Genomic DNA, 23,122 nt, shown 5'->3' with positions numbered 1-23,122 from the left:
TAGTTGTACAGAAGGCAGTAAGTACATTGATAGAAGTTAAGTATTGCTACCTGTAGTTTTGAAAGAGCTAATTGGGTTTTAGGAATAAAAACTCTTTCAGACCTAATTATTCATTATTTCTTCCCTTTTTTTTTTTTAAACAGGAAAAATTGTCTGAATCTGTGAATTTACAGAAACAGTTAACAGAGGAGCTACAAATAGTCAAGCAAGTATGTTGAAGTTTCTTAAAAATATAATCTTTTTTTTTTACTGTTTTTTGTGGAAGGGAGAAGGGAGCACTTCTTTCTGTCTTGATGCTTGTACAAACTATACTTTCACACTGATTTCAACACAAAGTGGTTCTTCTGTTACTGCAGAGGTTTTGATTAGAATTGGAGAATATTGATCCTTAAGTTTTTAGAGCAATAATACTTCTCTGCTGTTGAATTGAGGAAGGAACCATAAGACAAGCTGGGTCAGATAAGTTGAATAATAATGTAGTAGTGCCTTTCTGGTCTTATGGTTCTTGAAGTGATTTTGCTGTTCTTATGCAACAGTGTGCCTAATCTACAGTCCTAACGTTAGCTACTTTATATGTCAACCAGAGTTTTAAGTATGAAAAAATAGATGCACTTGACAATTCTACCTGATATTTACCAGGGGAAAAAAGGTAGTAAGTGTTTTGTGAGGAATGTCTTGTTTCTGTCTCCCTCTCTATCTATAACTATGAGAGAAGAAATCGGAGTTTCTCATTAAATTTAGCCTTTTTGTGTCTCTTAAAGGAAATTTCCAATTATATGCAAGTCTCACGTCATTTATAGCCTGGATTCAAAACCAAGTAACTTTTCTGTTTCCTGCTCCTACTGAATGTCATCTTGTCAGCTCTTTTCTTCTTAGGAGCTGGCTGCCTTTCTTCTCTCCTGTACTGCTACACGTGTTCCTTGTATGTTTCTCCTGGCTGGCTGTTCCATCAGACGCCATATGTAAAAATGCAAGATACAGTTTAAAAATCTTTCTGTGTACTCTTCTATTAAGATTAGTGTTACGTTTTTGCTCGTATATGTAGATTTGTTCAGCACCTTCATTATCGCCTTTTATTCCTTGAATATAAGAGAACTGCTTGAAAGCTTTTTTCCATTGATATTGTGCTGTTGCCATCTGTACACCGTGGGACAGCAGGGGAATCAATTGGATTCTTTTTTGGGTAAAATTTAACTGGAAGTATGTTCCAGTAGTGTACCTCATGTTTCCATTCGCTACTGGGTGTTCAGTCTGTTGCTCTCGACTAGAGCAGATGTTCAGTCTGTCAGTCTAGACTAAAGCTAGTACAAAGTACAAACCCCAAAATGCAAACAGTATGGACATCAGGTCCTCAGCATCGAGTGTTTCAATTCACATACCTGCTCTTATTGGGAAGGTAGACTGGGACAAAGCTGGTGTAAGATGGTCCGTTTTAAGTGGCAGCAATGCCCATTTTCTACCACACGAGGCCCTCGTACTGTTATTTTTCTCTCGAGTACTGTCATGTGATGGTGTAGGTCAGCTTTGCAGTACAAACCTCCAGGGGATAAATACTCTGATTTTCTAGTAAGCATTTTAAGTAACTGCTGTTGAAAAGGTTCCGTATAGTGAAATAAAAGAGAAATAATAAATTATATGTCATTACAGCATTGTGTGACCTATTTTAGGAGATACAAGCAGGCTTTTAGTTCTGTTTATACTTGGTGCACACCATTTTCAAGTGTTTTATGTATTTCTGTAGTTCAGAACCAATGTTGATGCTGAGATTCGTAGTGATACGAAGTTTAAAAAAAACAGGCTGCTTACAGTACAAGTTGCCATTTGACTTACGATGATGCATTCCTGCTTGAGCTGAAGTTAGTGAAATGAGTTAATGAGTACATTATTGAGCCCTGATGGCCTGATTAAAAGTAAACAAGCAAGCCAACTTAAGTATGTGCTTAAGGTCTTCTGAATTGAATACAGTTTAAACTTTTTTTTTTAACTCACTGCTTTCCTGAAAAAACAAGGTTTTAAATGAGGATATAGGCTACCAGTCATCTATTGGAGTATCTTTTGTGGTATTTCTATTGTCTACTAATTGTGAATTGCAGAGATTACAGCTTAATTAGGACAGGTGTACAAATATTCTGGTTAATGAACATGTTTTGTTAGTACCAATTCATTAAACAGTGCTTGAATCAGTAGCTAACAGTGTAAACAAACTCTTAAGATTAGAAATACTATTAAATTTGAAATGAGGTAGTAATTATTTTCTAATATTGGTCTATGACAATTAAAATATATTAATTTATATATTTTTACTTTGCAATTGTGATATAGCACTATCTTTGGGTCTTCCTTGAAATCGTATGGACGCTGAAATTGGCACAAAACATAGAAAGGCACTTTTGAGTACCTGAAGTCTTGTCAACACCATGAATGTGAAATCTGTAATGCTGTCTTTCATCTTCCTGGATGAGTTTGACTGTATTCTGTGCTACCTGAAAATCCTGGGTCATACCAACCTGAATGATACCTTCTTTACTAGAGCTTTTTTTGTGCAGTTTATGTCAGCTGAAGCACCTCAGCTAAACATAGTAAATGTGAAAGGTTGTAAAGATAGGATACTGTTTGTGGTATCCCATACTGCTGGATGTGTATTTCATAGGGCTAAGATTTGCTATTCTGTGCTTATTTTTTCTAAGCTTTGAAGACTAGGACTTGAATGGCTGCTATTTTGGAAGCGGTATCTAATTTATTTCACCCTGCCTGAAAGAAGTATTGGGTTTATTTTTATTTCATTAGCTGTTTTATTTTAATATAAAGATACTCAGAGCTCTTTTAAAGGATGTTTTCAGCACACAATTTTTGTAAAATTAATGAATAAACATAATTGAATTGTAACCACAATTTTTCACGTAGTTTAAAAGAATACCTTTGTTCCAGTGCTTGTGGTGGCTGGAATATTACTCGGATAAAACCTTGTCCTGACACTTGAATTTATCCAAGGAAGAAATAGAACCTGGCTTTGAAAGAAACCTGTACCTTGAAATTGATTCTGTAAGGATTCAGTTTCTCTTCTCCAGCCTGCAGTTTCTTATTTGTTGTAGTGGCTTCATACCAGATTAGGACAAATGGTCCCATCAGGCATTTATATAGATGAAATATTAGCAGCTGCAGATTCCATTTCTGTTGCGTCTTCTTTCATACAAGCAGTTGAATGGGACAAGAGAAAATGTTGCTGAAGCATGCTGTGTTCCATCTCTTCTTCACTGGTGTGGGCCCCTCACCTATGTCTTGCATAAGTAAGACAACCCACCATGTAGCTGCAGTGCCAGCTTCAGTAACTGTAGAACAGGGAAACCTGATGATACCGTTTCCCTTTGTGCCTCCCTGCTCTAGCAAACAGCTCTGGCTTGTCAGAAAATTTTGCTAATTCAGTCGTAGCATGGATAATAATTTCATTGTAATGTAAGAATCCATTGTTCATTAATTATTCCTTTAGGTCTTTCACTGTTGAAATCCGGTCATACTTAGTCTGCTATTTCAGAGAAATTAATATTCAACAATTGGGTTTCTGAATAAACAATGGAAGAATAAGGCAATTGTGGATTATAAGAGATTAAACCTTTATCTCAAGGAGGTCTTATTTCAAAATGAAGACCTCCCTTTTCATTATAGTAATTTTCCCATGATTTTTCTGATGTAATCTTATTTAAATAGTTCCTATGTGTGCATTTTTAAGATGCCATCCTTTGTCAAGGCCTTTGTGTTCATTTATATTAGTCAAACTTAACACCAGAGCATCTTTTCACTTTTGTCTCAAAGAGTCTTTTTCCCACCTCCAGCCTATTACTGAAGGATACCTTTGCTACTGAAGGCTACCACATTGTCCTCTGTATCAGTAGGGCCCAGCCTCCTGAGTCACACTGTTTCTTACAGTGGCAAGAAAATGCCCTCTACAGAGGCAGTAAGTTTGACCTATACTTATGTAGATTCGTAACTTCTAAGAAGCCCCTGCATTCTCTGAATTGTTTCTAGGAAAAAGAACTTCTATGAGCCACTTGCAGGAGGGGTGGATTGTTCTGGTGATCTTTCAGTACGTGCTTTTGGTAATGGCCCCTTCCACTGCTTTTGATGCTGTGCCAACAGACAACTGTAAAACAAACTAGCCAAATAACAGAAAGACACGCAGCAATAAGCTTTTGAATAGTCTGCCTTTCCAGGTGGAGATGATTGTCATGTAGAATAGGCTCATCTAATGGCTCTGTGCTTCCAAAAGAAAAAAAAATAAAAATCATTATACTTGCTGTCAAATTAAAGGTTATTTAAACGTATCTTATCATTTGTGTTCCTCTAAGAGAAACCTCTAAACTATGTAACACCATGTCATCTGTATTCACTAATGATGTTGCTGTTTGCTACATGTGTGATTACTTCTTGCTTTATTTTCTAAGAGACCAGAATGTCCCTGGCAATCATCCAAATTGGTATTATATTGCAAAACCATTGTAAATATGAAGATGATGATATCCTATATATGTCATTGAGATTAGTTTACTTATGGCCTGAAATAAATATATATTGTTTATTAAAGGCTAACAGTGTACAGCTTAAAAGTAATCTGAAACTGAGATTAGTAGATCATTTTACAGAGAAAACATTTTGACAAAGTATAGGAAAACCCGACTTGAAGAATATTGATTGCACAGAACAAATGCTTCTAAGTTAGGGAATAATTGAATTAAATTTGCCTTTGTAAGTTTAACTGACCTCTTGACACATTTATATTATGACACCTATTAAATATATGACATTTCTTCCACAAAAATTGGAAGATTTGGTCATTTAGGTTTTTCAGAAACAGTGATTTCAAGTCTAGTTTCTAGAATGTTATTTCCCAGTTATTATAGATTCTTAGTGTCTGTTTCTTCTCTACCCCTACCTGTTTCCCCTCTAGTCCCATTCCCAACCAGGTTATAGTTGTAATAATAAAATACAATAGGTAAACGAGGAATAGGATATTCACCTAAGTATCCTTAGCTGAGGAATTTGTACAAAGAATTTCTAGCTCTGTGAATTAGTATATTTAAAGCTTATAACTTTAATGATTCAGGAAATTAATATAAAGTGAGTTTTTCCACAGGTTAATAAAAAGCTAAGGGGAAAGATGGTTTACTGCTTTTGGTGCCAATGAGCCTGTATGTCTACATTTTTTGATGAGCAGTTTGTTTATTCTTTCATTGTGTAAACTCATCTGTTGTCCAGACCTTTAGTTTGACTTTTAAGGTTTACAAATCAAAGTTAACTTGAATTAATATTCACTAGTACAATGAACTGAGCAATACCCTTCTCTAAATCAGATTTTACAGCATTTAAGGATTAGTTTGGCTGAATTAAAAACTAACAGTTTCTAATTTCCTGTGTGTTATACATTATTTACATATAAATTTTATATAACACTCTTCAGTGATAATACAGGATAACAATGGAAGAGCAGGAACTAGGCAGCAAAATAAAAACCAGCACTTATTTTGAGAACAGTGTGGACTGAATACTTGCATTAGAAGTCCATCTACATGATGTGCGAACTCTGAATTGTGTGAATTCAGGCAATAATAGTAAAATGAAATAACATCTCATTAAAGTACTTTTTTAGTACGGAAGTGATGGAGCAGATTAACAGCACCAGATGCATTTCTATAAAACCTTTCATTCAACTAGATTTATGGTAATCATAGAATTTGTGATTTAATTTATTAGGAAAATTATCTCTCTCTGTAAATACCTGTTCTTTGTTTGAACATCATACACTTAAAAATGAGCAATTGAACCATCTAACCATGAATACTAAATGGTAGCCCTAATGCCAACTGCAGTACTTTTGAGCTAAATGTGTACTTTGTTAGCTGGAGTTGTAACTTTTCAATTAAATCCTATCATCTGTAGGAAGCCAAGGCAGCTGTAGAAGAGACAAGAGCCCTGCGAAGTAGGATTCATCTTGCAGAAGCTGCACAAAGGCAGGCTTGTGGAATGGAGATGGACTATGAAGAAATAATTCGCCTATTAGAAGCTGAAATTGTAGAGCTGAAGGCTCAGCTCACTGATCATTCTGGCCAAAATAAAGTAAGCAAAGCAGTCGCCTGTCATAGTTACCATGGTTTCCTTGCTGTTGTCATGTATCTTGTTTTCATTTTCTTTTCATCTGCTTTTCTAAAGTAGGTCACTGTTTGTCTTGTATTATTCAATAACTGGAATGATGCGTACTGAAGGGGGTAATGTGAAGTGCATGAGTCTTCCTTTATCCAGATATCTTCGGGCTGGAAAAATAGGAGCTAGAAGCATATGTGGGTCATAGGTCAAAATGGCACATCTCAAGCATTAAAGCATGGAATAGTTTCTGGACTGCAGATATATTGTCTTTAAAGATTATACGTATATTTGTGTGCTTTTGTATTTATGTAAAAATGGCCTTCATATTTATGTTTCTGTTAGGCAAATAATAACAATATAAAGTCCAGTACTGTTCTTAAGTAAACTTAGATTTAATCAAGATAATCATTTAAATGCTACTAACAGTATCCTGCCAAAAAAATTTTTTTTTTTGAGTCTCATATTTTAAAACCACTTCATCTCCAGTGAGGCATTTCAAAACATGCTAAGGAATAAAATATTTGAGGAACTTGTAAATTTTTCCCCATAATTGCGGATCCATTTTCTACACGCAGTTTGAACAAGTGCAAGCAGGTTGGCATTTGTGTGTTTACCTTGTTTTTCTCATGAAAAATGGATGTACATATGAACTGATGAAGAAAACCTACTGAAATGTTGCCTTATTTCATCATGAGAATTAATTCAGTATTACAAAGTATTAAAAGGTAAAACTGAGCTCTGTGGTATACAAGCTTGCAAAGAAGCAACATAGCAAGTAGGTGTAGCTCCCAGGGAGGAATTCCTCTCATCTAACTGTGAGTGTGTGTGATGAGATGAATCACACCCTAGAAGTTCTTCTTTCTGAACATCTTGGTGAGATACCTCATCTTTTATGTCAGGTATTTTTGAAGCACTGTTTGTTTTCTAGGACTTGAATAAATATCAAAATTTTAAGAAATTCAGTGTGTGGGTTGCTTTCTTAGAGATTTGTTTCTGAGATGCTAGCTTGACTTCCTGAAATTCTGAGTGAGCACTCGAATATCTGAGGTGAGATTTGATTGTCTGCATTTCTCATTCAAAAGAAGCAGTATCAAGTAGGTACCAACTCTATAGTATACTCTTTTTAGTATAAAAGAGTGAGGTCCCTCTGAGGTCTTACAAACTCCTTCTCCAGTAGTGGCCAGTGAGATTACCAAAGAAGGGTGTTTTAATCAACAGATCTTTGACATTCAGAGTGATCAAGATTCTGCTGCTTTGTACAGTGTATACAAACAAATGTGTGTACTCATTTGCTTCAAGTAAAGATAATAAGTGGGTTTTGGTGGTTTTTTATAGTAGGTAGTGGGCTTTCAGAAAACTTTTACATCACTGTAGGTGATGTTTATTTTTAATGATAGTGATATTTTCTTAATTTTGGAGAGTATTTTGGTCTAGATCTTCTGTTCAGCAGACAGCTTAGCTAAACAAACGTGCCCGTAGACATGTGAAGACTTTACTTGTGGTCCTCATATGAACAGTGCCAGGGACTCAAGCTGAAATCTTGAGCCTCCAGAACTTGATCTAATGGGGCTTACATTCTCTGTAGCTGAAGTGCAGAGGGATGCATAACACTGATCAATAGGTTATACAAGTGCATGTAGAGAAATCCTAGGGGGTAATTTTCTCCAAGATACGCCGTAATTACTCTGTTGGCCAAAGGATGTACAGATGCAAACTAGTGGACTGAGTTTGTTCACCTACTGGCTATTTATGCCACCCTGCTGACAGATACTGTCACCATCAGGTTGGTATTTTTGATCCATTCATGAATCAGTTCAAACTGTCTCAAGTTTCAGCCCTATCACTGTTGTTATCTGCCAATTTCAATTTACCTTTATATCATTTGCCAAAATCTGTTGCAGGTTGGGAGCTGATTTGCCTGCAGATCAGGCATACCTGCCTCAGGAGCAGCTATGTTTTTCAGAAACATAGAAAAGAGTGTGTGTTCAACATTTCAGACATCCATTTCAGTTCACACCATGGATCTATGTGAGCCATGGGAGGAAATTATTAGAATAAAAGCCTTAAAATATCTTTCCTAGGGTAACATCCAAGACTTGAGAAAGAGAGTTACAGTGCTTGACTGCCAGCTGCGGAAATCAGAATCAGCTAGGAAGACCTTTGAGGTAGCTACTGAAAAATTGCTGCAATTTGTAGAGGTAACTTTGCCTTTCATTTCTAGCAATATTTTATTTGGAAAAGTTTTGTGTTGATGTTTCTGAGGAATAAACATAGTAAACTGACTATAAACTAGTTTGCAGAGATCCTTTCATTGCTAGAAATAAAGATCGTGTGTAAGTGTACAAATCCATGTAGGAATTTACTTAATCTTTATGTTTTGCTATACATTAAACAAATAAAACTGATCAGATAATTTTTTTCACCTAATTTTTCACAAACTCATATCACTTTCTGTGAAATTCCCCAGAGGAAAAAGGCAGAAAAAGTAATATTTGATAATATTTTGAATTGTTATGAAAAAAAAAAAGTTATGTTATTATATTTATTTCATGTAAAGGGGTTATAATATTTTAGTTTTTACTTTTACACTTCTAGCTGGGAGAGACTAGACTCTTTAATTACAAATCAAATGCCCCACACCCAAATAGAACATCAAATTATAAAGGTATTAACTTCTTGACTGTGTCGATTTATAAACTGTTAACTTCTTGACTATGGCCAACAGGTTGTGCATGAAATACTTTCAGATAACTCTACTTCCTCAACAGTTTTAAGGTAATTAAATGGCATAGTTATTAATATTGAAATGACAGTATTAATACTGAAAAACTCTATTATTGTTTCAAAGTCTCCAAAAACTGTCTTGTAGCTATTTTTCCTATATTTTTTGCTGTATGTTTCTGAGTGTCATTTTATTGGAGGAGAGGGAATGGCTTGAATTATAAATTAGGCTTTCAGGATACAGCTTCATTAAAAACCTCAGAATTAAATTAAAACAGTTAGTAATTACATAGCTGTGGTTGTCTGGATGTTTCCATAAAGTAATTATAATGTGCTAAGGATTAGTTAAAATTGCAAGGAACCTTAACAGTGGGTTATAATTTTTTTATTATTATTTCATTTTTTAGATTTGCCCAAGCGATTTTGCATCGTCATTAATCCAGTAGCATATAAATAAATTTATAATATGTATATCCATTTAAGTTTTATTAATTTTGTTGTTTCAAAAGGTACCTAGGAATATTCAACAAGATTTAGAGTAGCCTTTGGTCCTTCAGAATATGAGCATGATTGTGCCTATATATCCCAGATAGTGTTCCATTAATATTTATGTCACAGTAAAGTTGTTTGGTCTCTGTCCTGCCATCTTTTTCAGTGAAGCTCTCAAGGAAATCCAGTCTATTTAAGTGAAGTTAGCTGGAACTTTCTTTCAAAAAAATCTGCAGGATCAGATGAACTAGTATATTGTAGATGTCTGTGTCCTCATATGCTAATCCTAATCAATTAAATGCAGTTCCCATTGGCACTGCACAAGAGTGATATTGCATGTTTTATAAAGTTCGTAGACTTTATTTTAGTAAACGGATTGACATATAAATATAACAAAGCTAAGGCGACAAACTGACTCACTAACAGTGTAGAAGATAAGAATTGGGTCCCCTAAAGCAGTGTCCCTTCTTAAATGCTATTATGAAAATTACTTTTAAGTAAGTTACTTTCCTGACACCCATTGAGTTTTGACACTAGATTTTGAGATGTGAATGTTGTTTGAATTGAAATTTCCTAATACCTTTGTTGTACTTAGAGAACTGCTTCTGAGGCAAACTCATCAATTTGGTCGTATGAATCTTTTTTGCTCACACAATGAGACTAAAACCAATCTAGAAACACAAGTTTACTTTATCAAAAGTAACCATTTCTTTTATAATCTTATAAATAAACACTTATTATTTTTTGCTCTCTTAGTGACAGAACAACAACATTGTCTGCTAAAGCACTTCTTGCACGGTTGGGAAGGATTGGACCTACTGTCACAACAGCTCTTGCAGCAGAAGCCAGGGACCTTGCCAAGTCTGTCCGTGCCATTTTGGAAGTAGATTGTGAGTGAGTGTGTGCGTCTTTTGAGTGCGGGTCTGCATGTATACACATGCATAAATACTTCCTTTCTTCCATCAAATGTTGTGGCTTTAGCATCTTGCTTGCTAATTGAGAGTAGCGTGTTTCAGTAGGCACCATGTGGGTTTTTTTTCCAAATGCGGAAAAAGGATCCTGACTGGTGGTTCTGTTTGGATTGGGTTAGGACTGTGGTATAGGTACGGGGTCCAATGTCTTTCAGAATGGTGGAAGACCTACAAACGCAGGAAAAGGGTTGCTGCTGCTAAGAGCTATCCCCTTTGTTTTTCTAACCCTAATGCTTACCATAACCTTAAACTTACCCTACCCACAGTCAGAACCTTCTCCTACAATTGGACTGTTTTCATACAGGTATTTGGCCACTTTTCTGTTGTGTGCTTCACCCAGTAGAATTTGTTCACTGTATTATTTTTTCATTTCATTCCAAGATTACAGAGCTGCCTTAATTCTGACTGCTTAAAATTTAGTCAGTACTTCGTAGGACTGATATAGAATGCAGAATGAGGAAAAAATAGTATCTGTCTATAGAGTTAGAAGTGGTTTTTCCTATTAAGGCCCTAAAAATAGTAAGTGCATTTCCTCCTTACCTTTAAGCAGATATTCCAGGATAGTTTATTGCATGCATTTTACCAGTGTCAAATGGGTGTAATAAGAACGACCTTATTTAAGTAAATTGGGTGTATTTTCTAATTCACTGAAGGTTGTGGAACAAATAATAGTGAGACTTTTACAGAAAATACATAGAGTGAACAAAGAACAAAAGAGTAAATTAGATAAATCTTTGTAACAAATAGTGTTTTGAGTTGTAATGAAGTCACAGAATATTTTTGGATCATAAATATTCTTCCAGGAAAACGCATCGGGTATTTCCTTATGTTATTTCTGATAGCATGTATGTTGTTTTGTTAATTGTCAGTTGAAATTTTCTTCTGTTTATATTAAGCCAAAGAGAGGAGTTTTGTTCCTCTTTTACTATTCTTTTACTAGCTTTTAATAAGAATACAGGGGTTTAACAAATCAAGAAAATATTTATTCTTCTGAGGTGTAACCTAGGAGTAGGTAGACATTTCTGAAAAGACCTAATAATTTAGAGATACACATTTCATCCCATTCTAGAAGGGTTGACTGTGCAAGTGATAAGTTTATGCAAGCTGAAATTAGTCACCTGTTAGAGCGCGCAGTAAAGCCAATGGATGTTACTGCAGACTTCAGTGATTTGCTGCCACAGAGCAGATCGTTTAGAGATCTCTCAGTGGATTCAGTTTTTCTTTCTACTTTTGTTCATATGTTTCCCTTGCCTTTTGCACAGTCTCTTTACTTTTGGGTTCATGAACAGGCTTTTTATCTAACAAAGACCTCATGAAAGGAAAAACTGGAAGTGTAATAGTAAAAAGTTATTTTGGTTCTGTTGATAGTATTCATCACTCTTCCAAGACCAATATACTGAGGACTTTCTGTAGTTCAAGATCATCTTGCTCTAAACATTAGGAGGAATAAGTCAGAAGTAAGCATCACATGGGATTCTAGAGACTTGGGTTTCCTTGTCTCAAAAGACATCACCTGAAACTCCTTGAAACTCATTGGTGGCAGTATTTCCATTGACCTCGATGGGCTTTAAATGAAAGTGGTGAATGCAGTCTAAGTCAACAGGTTTTTTGAATATAAGCTTTAATAATTCAGATATAGGTCTTTCTTCCAAGATACGAAGGATGCATCAGAGTGAGAAGATTTCTCCAAATCTTTAGAAAATCAGAGCATTATTGTTAAGGATTTTTAAAAGTGAGTTTTGAAGTCAGGAAATGCCCTTGAGGAAAAAAATCCTTCAGAACTTTTAAATCTGGTATCAGTTCATCAGCGAAGAATATAGAAATTTTTATTTAAAATTGGATATCAACTGGCAGAATACATCATTCATAGCACCGGAGGACAGTGCAGGTTCAGTGTCAGTTCAGTATGCACCTTCATCAAACTATAATTAGAATGTAAAGTTATTCCAGAGTACGTTTTTTCCTGGAAAACTTAAAGCAGAAAATTAATGCCAAAATGAGGAATATAGAGATTTCCAGGATCATGTAAAACTAGCAGAATTTCCTGACTGCAATGCTCTATTTTCATACTGAAATGTTTACAAAATGTTATTCTGCTGAATTTACATGAACATGTATGAAATAGTGTCTTAATGAAGATTTTATTGCTGTAGGGAGTGAATGTAGCCTGCAGTTTCATTTGGAGATAATGTGTATATCCTCACGTCATTAACAGAAATCTGTTCCCATTGGTCAAAATTATCCTAGTTCATGACCAGTTACTGTAATAAACTGCATGCAGTTGGAAATCTAAGAAACAACTGTGGCTTATTATACGATTCCTGGTTCAGATCAGCAAAATGATTGTATATTTTGATCATATTTACCTATAGCTGAGCAGACATGTCAGTTCTAATCCATCTTAGCTCGACTGATTTGTGAAAATAAAATAGAAATGGCCTGACACATTAGAGAAGTTTTTGGAAAGCTGGTGAATTATGATTGACAATAATCATTGTATCAAAGATTTTAATATCCTTTTTATGTTGTTTGGGAATTAATTTAGAAAGGGGCTGAATAAATGTATTTGTTGAGGAAATGTTTCAAGATATGAAAAATGTCTTATTTGACATTATTTATGCAACACTTATTTATTACATCACACTATGGAGAAGAAAGCAAAATAACAAGATTAAAAAATTGTTCAGAAGTGTCCAGAATATTAGAATTGGAGTGACTGGAGGAGGTGAAAAGAATAACAGCAGCCAGGAGAGGAGATAATTGGTTTTCCACCAGTGACAGTGGTAGAGTCCTGTCACACTGAGTTGTTTCTATCACACTACATAGGAAATTGTGCAAAGAAAACTTTCAGTTCTAAATGCAACTGAATTCTAACGTGGTTGTGTCAAACATAACAGGTAGGATGCATGTTAGAAAGCTCTGGAGCTATAGCAGGAATCCATTTTATGAACCTAAGAGTTAAAAACAGCTCTGTAGAGAAGGATTTAAAGATTGAACGTCATCCGTCTGAGTTCATTCTGATTTGGAGAGTATTACAGATAGATTTGGGCTCTGACGAGCTTGCGTATGAGATTAAAGCTTTAAAGTGCTCGCTCTCTTTCTCAAAAAAAAGTAGTTAAGGCAGAGTAACTATTTAGTAGCATGCTGTCTGCAGTCCTCTATGCCAGATTCTCACAAAATGCTTCCCATGTGATCTTCAGTTTTCTTGCAGATGGGCTGTCATAAAAAGGGGGTTCTCATGTATGTAGCATTTCATAAATATCATACATCAAAGAAAAAAGTATAATAGACGTTACTTTGCAGACTGAAGCTTTTCCTTTTTGCCAGAAAGATGTCCACAACATAATAATTTGTTAGTGTATTCTTAGAGAATTGGAGTGAATATTTCTGAGATTGCTAAGTGGATAAAAATGTATAGCTGGGCAACCATCAGGATGTATTTTACCTTCTGAATAGATCTTCTCTTTCAGTATTTGCTTTATTTTGTACAACCTTTTTGATTCATTTACAATAGTGAAACAAAGTCTAGGTGCAAGGACAAGGTTGTGGAGTGTTCTTCCAAGAGAAAACTCCTTCCCTTGTTAAAGATCATCCTTGACATCCAGGTCAAAATGACATATTTATGAATTAGCCACACAAACTGTCCTCTTCCTGCGTAATAGCATGACATTTTTCCTGAGGAAAGAGGTTTCAAGAAGTTCAGTGTATTCCTGGAAATCTCCAAGTACATATTGCCTTGTGATAATGCTGCAGATCAGTTCTCAGCTTTGTAGGTTGAATGACAGCTATGTGAAGTCAGTTTGGCAATTCTTCAAGTGAGGACTCTGTTTTAAAAAAAAACAAACAAAAACAAAAAACAAAAAACAAAAACACAAAAAAACCCCAAAAAAAACTCGTTTTCCAGTGCTTACTAGTACAGCATCCTCAAGATCCAGAAATGCAAATAAGAAAGTAATAAACAGAATAATCAAGCTCATCCCTTGAAAGTTTCATCCTTCATCTTCTTGAAAGACTGTAAGCTATCTTTAGAAACTAAGTCTTGAGAGGCCTTTCTGCTTTGTAAAATACAAGCATCTTCTGAAGACATAAAGAAAATTACTTTCATCATACAAAGGATAATAATGCCTTAGTGAAAGAACTGTAGCATTTAAAAGCAGTTGCTGGTTGCACTTAGTAGACCATATGGTGTATATCATGCTAAAAAGAATTGAGAAAGCATTTTCTTCTTTTCTGTTACAAAATTAGAAAAGAAATACACTTGGTACTGGTAATGGCCAAAATCTGATTAACCCTGGAACATACTTATCTCTTCATAAAATAGCAGGCAATCGACATTTTGAAATGTGTGCTAGCATAATGCAGCTTTCAAGTATTTTGACTGCTAATTTCCTCACTCTGCCTCTGAAATTTCTATACAAAAATACAACCTTGCTCTTGTTGATATAATCCCAGTCATCACTATCCATTAAGTGCTATGAAGCCTGCTTCTCTGCTCGGCAGGAGCTCAAGCAGTGCATTTTGAACTATTTTTTCCCATCATGTTCCTTTAATCTGTTGTCAGCCTGGGATCTGACACATGGCAATCATGCTGAAGTTCACTAAAATTATCTCCAAATTAACATAGCTTCCAAAAAATTCTACTTACCTTACTGATATTGGTCTTGCTAGTCACAGTAGTCACTATATATTTGATTATGAAGATCCTACAGGCAGAAGTTTAGTTGTCCAGTTTTTATATTAATTTTCCTTGTATGCTGACTATCTATAAAAAGAAGGTAATGGAAACTGCTGGTGGTCAGCATCCAATAGTGCTTGTTCTCTTGATGGTTAAGTTGCTTTTGATTTTTGGACCACAGACAAAGTCTTACATCTCAGGCATAAAAAGCTGAAATATGGAATCTACCCATTTCTTCAGTTTCGTTTTTTTTAACTATATTATGGTCAATTGCCAAAACCATTCCATATTCAGCAAAGTGTTAGTTGTCCCTTCCCATTCTTTTGACAGTGTGGGTGGAACAAAGTGATAAGGTAGAGTAGCAAATCTTCACAAATAACCATTTTGCTATTTTGAGAACAGCTAATACTGTCAAGTGTTCATATTTCTTTTATTTATTTTTTGCAGCCCTGGTGTGTTTGTTTATTACAACAGAATTAATGCTATATACGTTATTACTATTTTGTTCTTGAAATTAAAGATACAACACTGCTATAATTTTGTACAGATAATTGGCTGTAGTTCATCAGGAAAGTTCTGAAAAAGTTGACATGTAAGCGTGGGCTGTTCCCCCCCCACTTTTTGGTTTATATCTGTACATCAAAATCCAGATGTAATTGTAACATGGGTAGGCATATCCTGGCTAACTTGACTTTTGTTAATTGGGCTAGTGATATTAAAGATGTATTTGCAGAGGCTGAATATCAAAATACGAGTCTTCTGTTGACCCCAAGAATATTGTCTGATTTGCTAGTGTTTGCTGAAACTCATGCTATGTCTTTTTATATTTTTAGTATCAGAAAGAAAAGATTATTTCCTGCAAGATCATTTTTGTGGGAACAATTCTGCATTGAGAGGATAGCATACCTTTAATATTCTTTCAGCTAATAAACTAGAACTGTACCTTTTCTTCCTTACTGGAAGAGCTGCTTGCCAAGGAGCAGCATAATGATAACTAAAGAGATAACTCTGTGTATTCATTGTTCTGGCAAGGCCATAAATATTTCAGTGAATTACTGAAATCAGAAATAGAAGAGACCTATTAAATTATACAATGTATATATCCTGAACGCATCTGTACAGCTCCCCTTTTTAATAGTTTTTGACTAGCAAAAGAAATAAATCTTAAAATCAGTGCTGTATGCTTTAAAGATAGAGAGGTTATGTTTGTAAATTAAATGTTTTCTGAGACAGTACTTCCATTAGAAAATATTAATTTGGTGAAATTGAAAATTTCAAAGGAATAATACGTTTTAGCAACAACAAAAGAGGTGAGTTTTCCCAAAAGAGAATTTATCAACTGTTTTATCTAGTGGAAAATTTCACAGTTTTACTAGTCCCTGAAGGTTGAAGAATTTTTCCTCAAAGCAATAATATTTAATGGGAAGGTAATTTCATTTTTGTCAAAAGTAATAATATTAAGTTATTAAATGAACTTTTTACTGTTGAAACTTTTCTGAGTAGGCATTTTAAAAGAAAAGATAAATCCCAGAATGACATTGGTAATTTTGGAATATGACCTGGTCATCAGTGGCTCCTTCTACTTGCAAAATCATGCTGAATTTAGAGCTCATGGGGACTGCTATCCTTTGGCACAGAATATTGGCACTGTATGCTCATGTAGCATCATGGCATTATACCAAATGGTGTGAACTTCTCAAGAGCAATGCTCCAAAATCCATTTTTCCTTACACAAGAGCAGGAGTGCCTTGTAGCATGTCTTCCTGGCCTCCACTGAGTTCAGAAGGCAACAGGAGATGTAAAACCTCTTCCTTATGTAGCAGAAGCATTTCCTAGTTTGTCTTGAATTCATAATTTAGTTACTTTCTTGATCGCTCACTCTCACCTTGTAGAGACAACATAGGGTGAGACAAGACAGAGCAAGACTGGAGCTTCATGCTGCTGCTGAATGCATCCCTTGATTTAGTCTCTGTGGGGCAGTGGTTTTCTGGTTTCCAGCTCTGCTCAATGGAAAACTTCGTAGGAACTAGGAGCAGTTGTCTTCCAGTTCACCATGTGCTCTGGACTGTAGATCACTCCTATCACCCACACATTGTGAGTGAGTGACACTATGCAGAAACAGTGGCTACTACACAAACTGATAGTTTGTCCAAAAATTAAACTTAAGGTAGCAAGAAATTTTAATAATATTTTTTATTAAATTGCAGAGTACCCACATTTCTTTACTGATCTGAAAACTTTGCTAGTACAACAAAGGAATCTAGTTTGGGAATTGAAATAAAACTTGGTAATTTTCCTTTTACATCTTCAGTGATGTAAACTGAGAATAAACCTTGACTTAGTTTTAATTGAGATGAGAAGTGGATCCCTTTTGCCCTATAATATAGACATTGTTGAATTTTTGCCTCATTCTGAAAATGAGAATGTTTTGTTAAAAAATTGATAGCTTATCAGCAGCTCTTCAGATACACTGCAAATCAGATGACAATAAGAAACCCAAAGGCGAACAACTTACGTACTTTCTGAAAAATTAAAATTCAAAGTTGCATAACAGGGAAAATGTTTTCTGTAATCCTCAGAAAATAAAAATACAAGCGTATTTAATACAGTTTTGCAAGGACACAGTCAAGAATTTAAAAGCTGATTCTACCTACCTGTTTACTTGCATCAAGACTTTGAATTTTCTGCAAATCATTTAAATTTCCAATATTCCCTGCATGGTAAATAAGAATGAAGAGTTGTAATTTTGACAGTGTTCATAGAACTGTAATTCCTAAAAGAAGATCTGTCCAAGAATTTGAAAATGTTTCATTGCAACAGAAAGGAAGTGTTTCCACTTCAGAAATGTAATAGTGTACAATATTTAAAATATTTCCAATATAAATGAAATTAAAATGAGTGTGCATGGAAATTAAGTTAAAAATGGAGCACTAGACCTGTGAGACAAGTCTATTCTTCCGCCTGTAAATCTAATATAATCTGCTTTATTTACATCATTTGTACACCTTGATTAAAATTATTATCCCCATTTTAAGAAGGAATTTGAGCCATGAAGCAGCTGACTCACTCATTCATAGGAAAGAAAAAAAAAAGGCAAGGATTTAACAGACATCTCCTGAATTTAATAATTTTTTTTTCTGACCAGGTATCATATCGATAGGAAACCCTGAAAGCAGCTTTTTTTCTCTTCCTGGATAGTAACCTACTGTTACTAGAATCTATTACAATATAGATAATATTCTTCTGCATTTTTAGATAACTGTCAAGTTTGTTAGTGACTTATAAAAATTCTTGGTTTCTGGTTTATCATTACTGTATGTTATATTTCTGCAGCACATTTTCTTTGAACAAAAATGTCAGTTGGTGCCTTGACTGTGGAACAGTGTCAAGTAGCACCTTTACACTGTCTTACCCTCTTAAAGTCTTCATTAGGAAAGGAGAATACTAATGAGGAAGCATAGACTTAAGAATAGAGACAGCCAGCATAGGCTCTGTTAATATTTTCTGAAAATGTTTTACTGGTTGTAGTTTCTTGCCTTTTTATTGTAAATGCTATATGTTTGATAGTGTATTTCAGTGCTGTGTACTTGATCCAAATTAAATTTTAATGCATGGTTATCCACATACTTCAAAGTAATTTAGAATTATAGCTGTGGTTTTCAAACTGTAGTTTGTCAACAGTCACTGAACCACAAAACTCTTATAACTGATTTACAGCTTGTCTACAGAAACTTAGCACTTTTACATTCTTTTCAATTACAAGATTCATTATGATAATCTATGAGAATTTTTGAGGGTGGGTAGTGATCCCTGACTCAAAAAAAATTTGAGACCACTGGGCTATAGCATCATCACTGCTGAAGCAGCAATATTTAATTGCATACCTGTACTTAAGTGCAGTCCCTATAATGTTACATAAATAAGTAAGGCCAGTGAAGCCAAATCAAGGTTGACTAGTTTATTGGAAAGGTGGTAGACAGCAAAAATCTTTCACAGTTTCAACTTTGGCTGTCGTTTTGTTGTTGTTGTTTTGGTTTTAGTATTATTATTGGGGTGTGAGTTCAGGTGCTATCTGGCAAGCCTAAAAAACCATACTGTAAATTCTATTTCTTTGACCAGGATTGGTTTGGTTTTACAATGAACACTTGGAAGGAGACAAGCAAAGAGTCGTTGGGTACATAATAGGATTAAAATGTATTGCTCCTGTGAACACAAGACATAAAAATGCCTTGCAAACAGGAAGCAGAAGAAATGTCTGCATGTAATGTAAATTACACAAAAGTTTACAAAACTAGCACTCAGTACTTTGCCACCAAGGAATTAGAAAAGATTTGGCTAGAAAGGACCTCCAGCAATTAGGTAGTGCATCCGCCTGCTTCCAGCAACATGAATTACATCTACATGGATCCAAACAGGTATTTGCCTAGTATATTCCACAGCTTCTGTAGGCTAACTATTCCCATCCTTAAATATCTTTGCCATTAGAAAGCTTTTCCTTTGGCCTGAATCCTTCTCATTGCAGTTTAACCCCATTACTACTTGTCTTCATCCCTATAGTTATTGAAAACACCCTACTACTTTCCTCTTTGTGGCAGCTTTTAACGTATTTGAAGACCATATCATGTCTCCACTCTTGTTTTCTGTTCCCTGAAATAAACTAAGTGATACCAGTTTGCTCATTTTTTCCTTACAGAGCACATCTTCTTGCCATTTCATCACCCTTGCATTTCTCCAAATTCTCTCCAATTCATCAAAATTGTATTGAGCTCTGTAGTTGAGGCCTTCCTGTGGGAGACAAAAATGGAACAAGTTTGTTTGCTTTAATATATAGCACACCAGCTCTTATGTCCCCAAATGGTGTTCCCTTCCCCTGATAGCTTCATGTTACTGATTCGTATGAAGTTTGGGCTTTGCTGTACTTCCAGAGCCTTTTCTGCTGAACCAAAGGCTAGCTAGACAACCTCACTTGCTTTTGTGCCATTGGTATTTGTACCTAAGGTAGTACTTTGCTTTTGTCTTTATTGAATTACACCCTATTTATTTCAAACATTTGATCCAGTTAGTCAAGCTCTTACAAAATTTTAATCCTGTTTTTCAGTGACATTTCAGAGAAATGTCTGTTCACAAATGGGTTTTAAATCTGGAATTATCTCTGAACTCTCCTTACTTGGACTAAAACCACATTTTGTTGAATGTGAGTGAGGAATGCCATCGATTTCACCTAACTGGTCTTACTGGTGGGTATTGTTACAGGACCTAGAAGTTAGACCCCACTTCTTTAATTTGATGTCCGAGAATCAGAACATTACAGTAATTATGTACAAGCAGAGAAGCTAGGTAAAAGGTGACACCAATAAGGACAGAATATTTGTATAGCCTGATCAAATAAAAAAATAAAGTATCAATTATGAAAAAGTTGCTAGCTAATTTATTGGTGATCGAGCATGTATGTTATTCCCAGTGTTTCACAGCAAGGAAAAAGACAATTCAATGTCTAAAGCCTGCATTTAAGACAGTTCTTTAATGTGACCTAGATTTAAGAACTCTGTTGTTGCTGCTAGAAAAGCAATTTATTCCCTCTCCATTCACTTACCTTTAATGAGAAAACATGAGTCAGCTTTTGAATAGGCACTGTCTGTACTGACTTTCAAATCAAAACATTTTAATAATGAAAAACAAGTAAGTGATATTATTATACCTTAAAATGCAAATGAGCTAACAAGATTAGTACAGTCTCGTTAGGTTGATTTCCAGCATCTCTGAAGGAAGACTTCACTAAAGAGCAGACCTTTAAAAGTCTATGGACTCATTTAGTTCATAGTGTGACCCCACTATGAAAAAATTAATTGACTTTGTGCCTCTTCCCATACAAGTTGTACTTGTTCTTGGTAACTATGGAGACTGAAGTCAAAACTCTCCAGAATCAACAATTTTACTGGATGGTAAATACTTCCTAAATTGTCCCTCTATTAATTTATGTTGACAAAATGTTTAGAATTTTAGCATATTAATCCTTAATGATAGTATGAAGTTTTGACATAAAGGGGGGGCCAGGGGACTTCCAAATTTTGTAGCATGGACATGCAAATTTCTCACAGTCAGACGAAATACACAGGTGAGACAGGAATTGAACCTTGAGGTCTCAATCCCAGACCAGTGTCTCAAACTCAAGGCTGACATCCCTCTTTTGATTTGCAAGCACAGTTCAGACATAGTCAGCTGGGTATCAGGAGAGGTGGGTAACCCAGTGTCTCTCTGTGGGTATGTATGTCTGCACACCAGTCAGGGAGCAGCTGTCTCATTATTTCTGATAGCAAAAAATAAAGTAACCACTACAGTATGGAGCTCAACCAAGGGAGTTGTGCGTCCTTTTGTGCAGTTAATGCTGAGTTAATTTTCTGTGGCTACACAACTATGAGCATCCTGAGAGAGCTGGATTAAAGCTGGCGGGGGAATGATCAGACCTTTGTTTTGAATGGCAGTGTATGCTAAAGCTATGGGTGCTTATCTTGTCGAAGATGGTTGGTACGCTTTTCTGTCAGTTCCCTCAGTTGTCACATTTTTTCACTTTTTTTCAGTAGGTAGGAGTGAGAAGCTGAGGGCTAGCAGAGTTACTTAGACATATATGGTGCACAAGTGTGATAATTTAAATGGAAAGAAGTACAGAGAAAGTTGATTGCCAAGAATGATATAGAAAGCTTTTTAAAAGTATATTTTAAGGAGAATTTGCAAAAGGAAGACATAATTGCTTGGTGCTTATGAAGGAGACGTAAATGAGGTACAAAATGTACGTAAGTCTCATACTAGATCTATTACCTCATGCCATAAAGCATATGTATCATTAACTGGGAGATAAGGATGAAGATTTTGCCTTACATTAGTGATTGCTACAGGTATTATGTTTGAATCCTTTACAGTTAAAGTAAAATAATGTATGCTAATTTAGACACATGGTGGATTATTTTTTTTTCTTCAGATTTATAACAAAAAAGAAAAGGTATCTATCCTAGTTTCTAAGAACTTTTGGCATTATTTTAAAAATATGCTGGCTTTAAAGTCATGTCTTCTTGTAATAAAACCTTTATGTATGTGTAGCTACAGTGCTTTTTGTAACAGGCTAAAAGGATATCTTGTGTTAATGTATCTTTACAATTCTTGCTTCAAAAGGAAAAAGTATTACTTTGGTCTGTACTTAATGTGAAATGAGCTCAGTAGAGAGTAGTTCTGTGTCTCTCAGTTGTAGGTGGTTCATGCCAGCCCCCTGCGCACTTTAATTTCATCATCAGTGCAAAAAAGTAAGATATTACATAGCAAGAAAGGTATATCATGTAATAGTATTGCTTTTTAAATCTCAGACAATTTCTGATCAATTCTAATTTTAGACAGTCATTTTAATTTGTTACCAATGAATGCTTTCTAATTAAACTTATATTTAACAATCACATGCGTCAGTGAGCAATGTGAGATGACAGTGATGGAAGTGGGTGGATAGCACAATAGATGGTGACAAGAGAAGTTGATCCAGCAAGGAAAGGAGGAGACAGATGAATTCTGGAACAGAGAGTAATCAGGGGAGCAAGAGAGTAGGGAAATTGAGGAAAAAAATAAATGCTTTAGAGCTGGGCCATACAGTGAAGTATTCCAGGCTATTCCTAATTACCTAGTCCTGGTGGTGAGTGCCCTGTATGCAGAGGCTGGTATTTCTGGAATAAGAATGTGTTATTCCAGGTTCATTTTAATCAGCTGAAAGTGGATTGTACCAATTCAGAACAAGAATTTTCTCAAGAGAGTACTTATATGAATTTAACTTTTTTTTAGTCTACATGGCATTTGTGTAGAATTCCCCAGTTATGGACCATTTCTCTAATTTTATAATAAATAATGTCTCCTGTCTTCTCTTCAGCAGTTTGCGATTCATAGGTATAAACAAAATGAATCTCAAATTAACTTACGCAAATATTCCTCAAAAATTACTTTGTAAATTGTAGTGCATTCAATCAGCAATGAAAATAATAATGTGTTCTCGACCAATCACAAATAGACAGCATCATGTTAACAGACAATACTGGAAGATTGTAGAAAAAAGCCTGCAGTTAATTCATAGAAAGAAATATGTTTTTTAAAAGCTGGA

The 23,122-nt window shown here is 35.2% G+C and overlaps 1 protein-coding gene across 1 annotated transcript in view; it reads left to right on the top strand.

Annotated features, from left to right (window-relative positions):
- Positions 1 to 23,122, top strand: part of STXBP4 (syntaxin binding protein 4) — a gene marked incomplete in the record, with an annotated part of 77,254 nt that overhangs the window by 20,712 nt on the left and 33,420 nt on the right. Inside the window, 5 exon segments of the mRNA XM_072880802.1 lie at positions 144 to 209; positions 5,932 to 6,108; positions 8,217 to 8,333; positions 8,861 to 8,910; positions 10,102 to 10,235. Of these exon segments, the coding sequence (XP_072736903.1) occupies positions 144 to 209; positions 5,932 to 6,108; positions 8,217 to 8,333; positions 8,861 to 8,910; positions 10,102 to 10,235 (544 nt within the window).

The sequence above is a fragment of the Ciconia boyciana genome, chromosome 16, assembly GCF_034638445.1.
Source record: "Ciconia boyciana chromosome 16, ASM3463844v1, whole genome shotgun sequence".
Lineage (NCBI taxonomy): Eukaryota > Metazoa > Chordata > Aves > Ciconiiformes > Ciconiidae > Ciconia > Ciconia boyciana.
The sequence above is the reverse complement of the archived record's forward strand: the minus strand, read 5'-3'. Positions and strand labels throughout refer to the sequence as shown.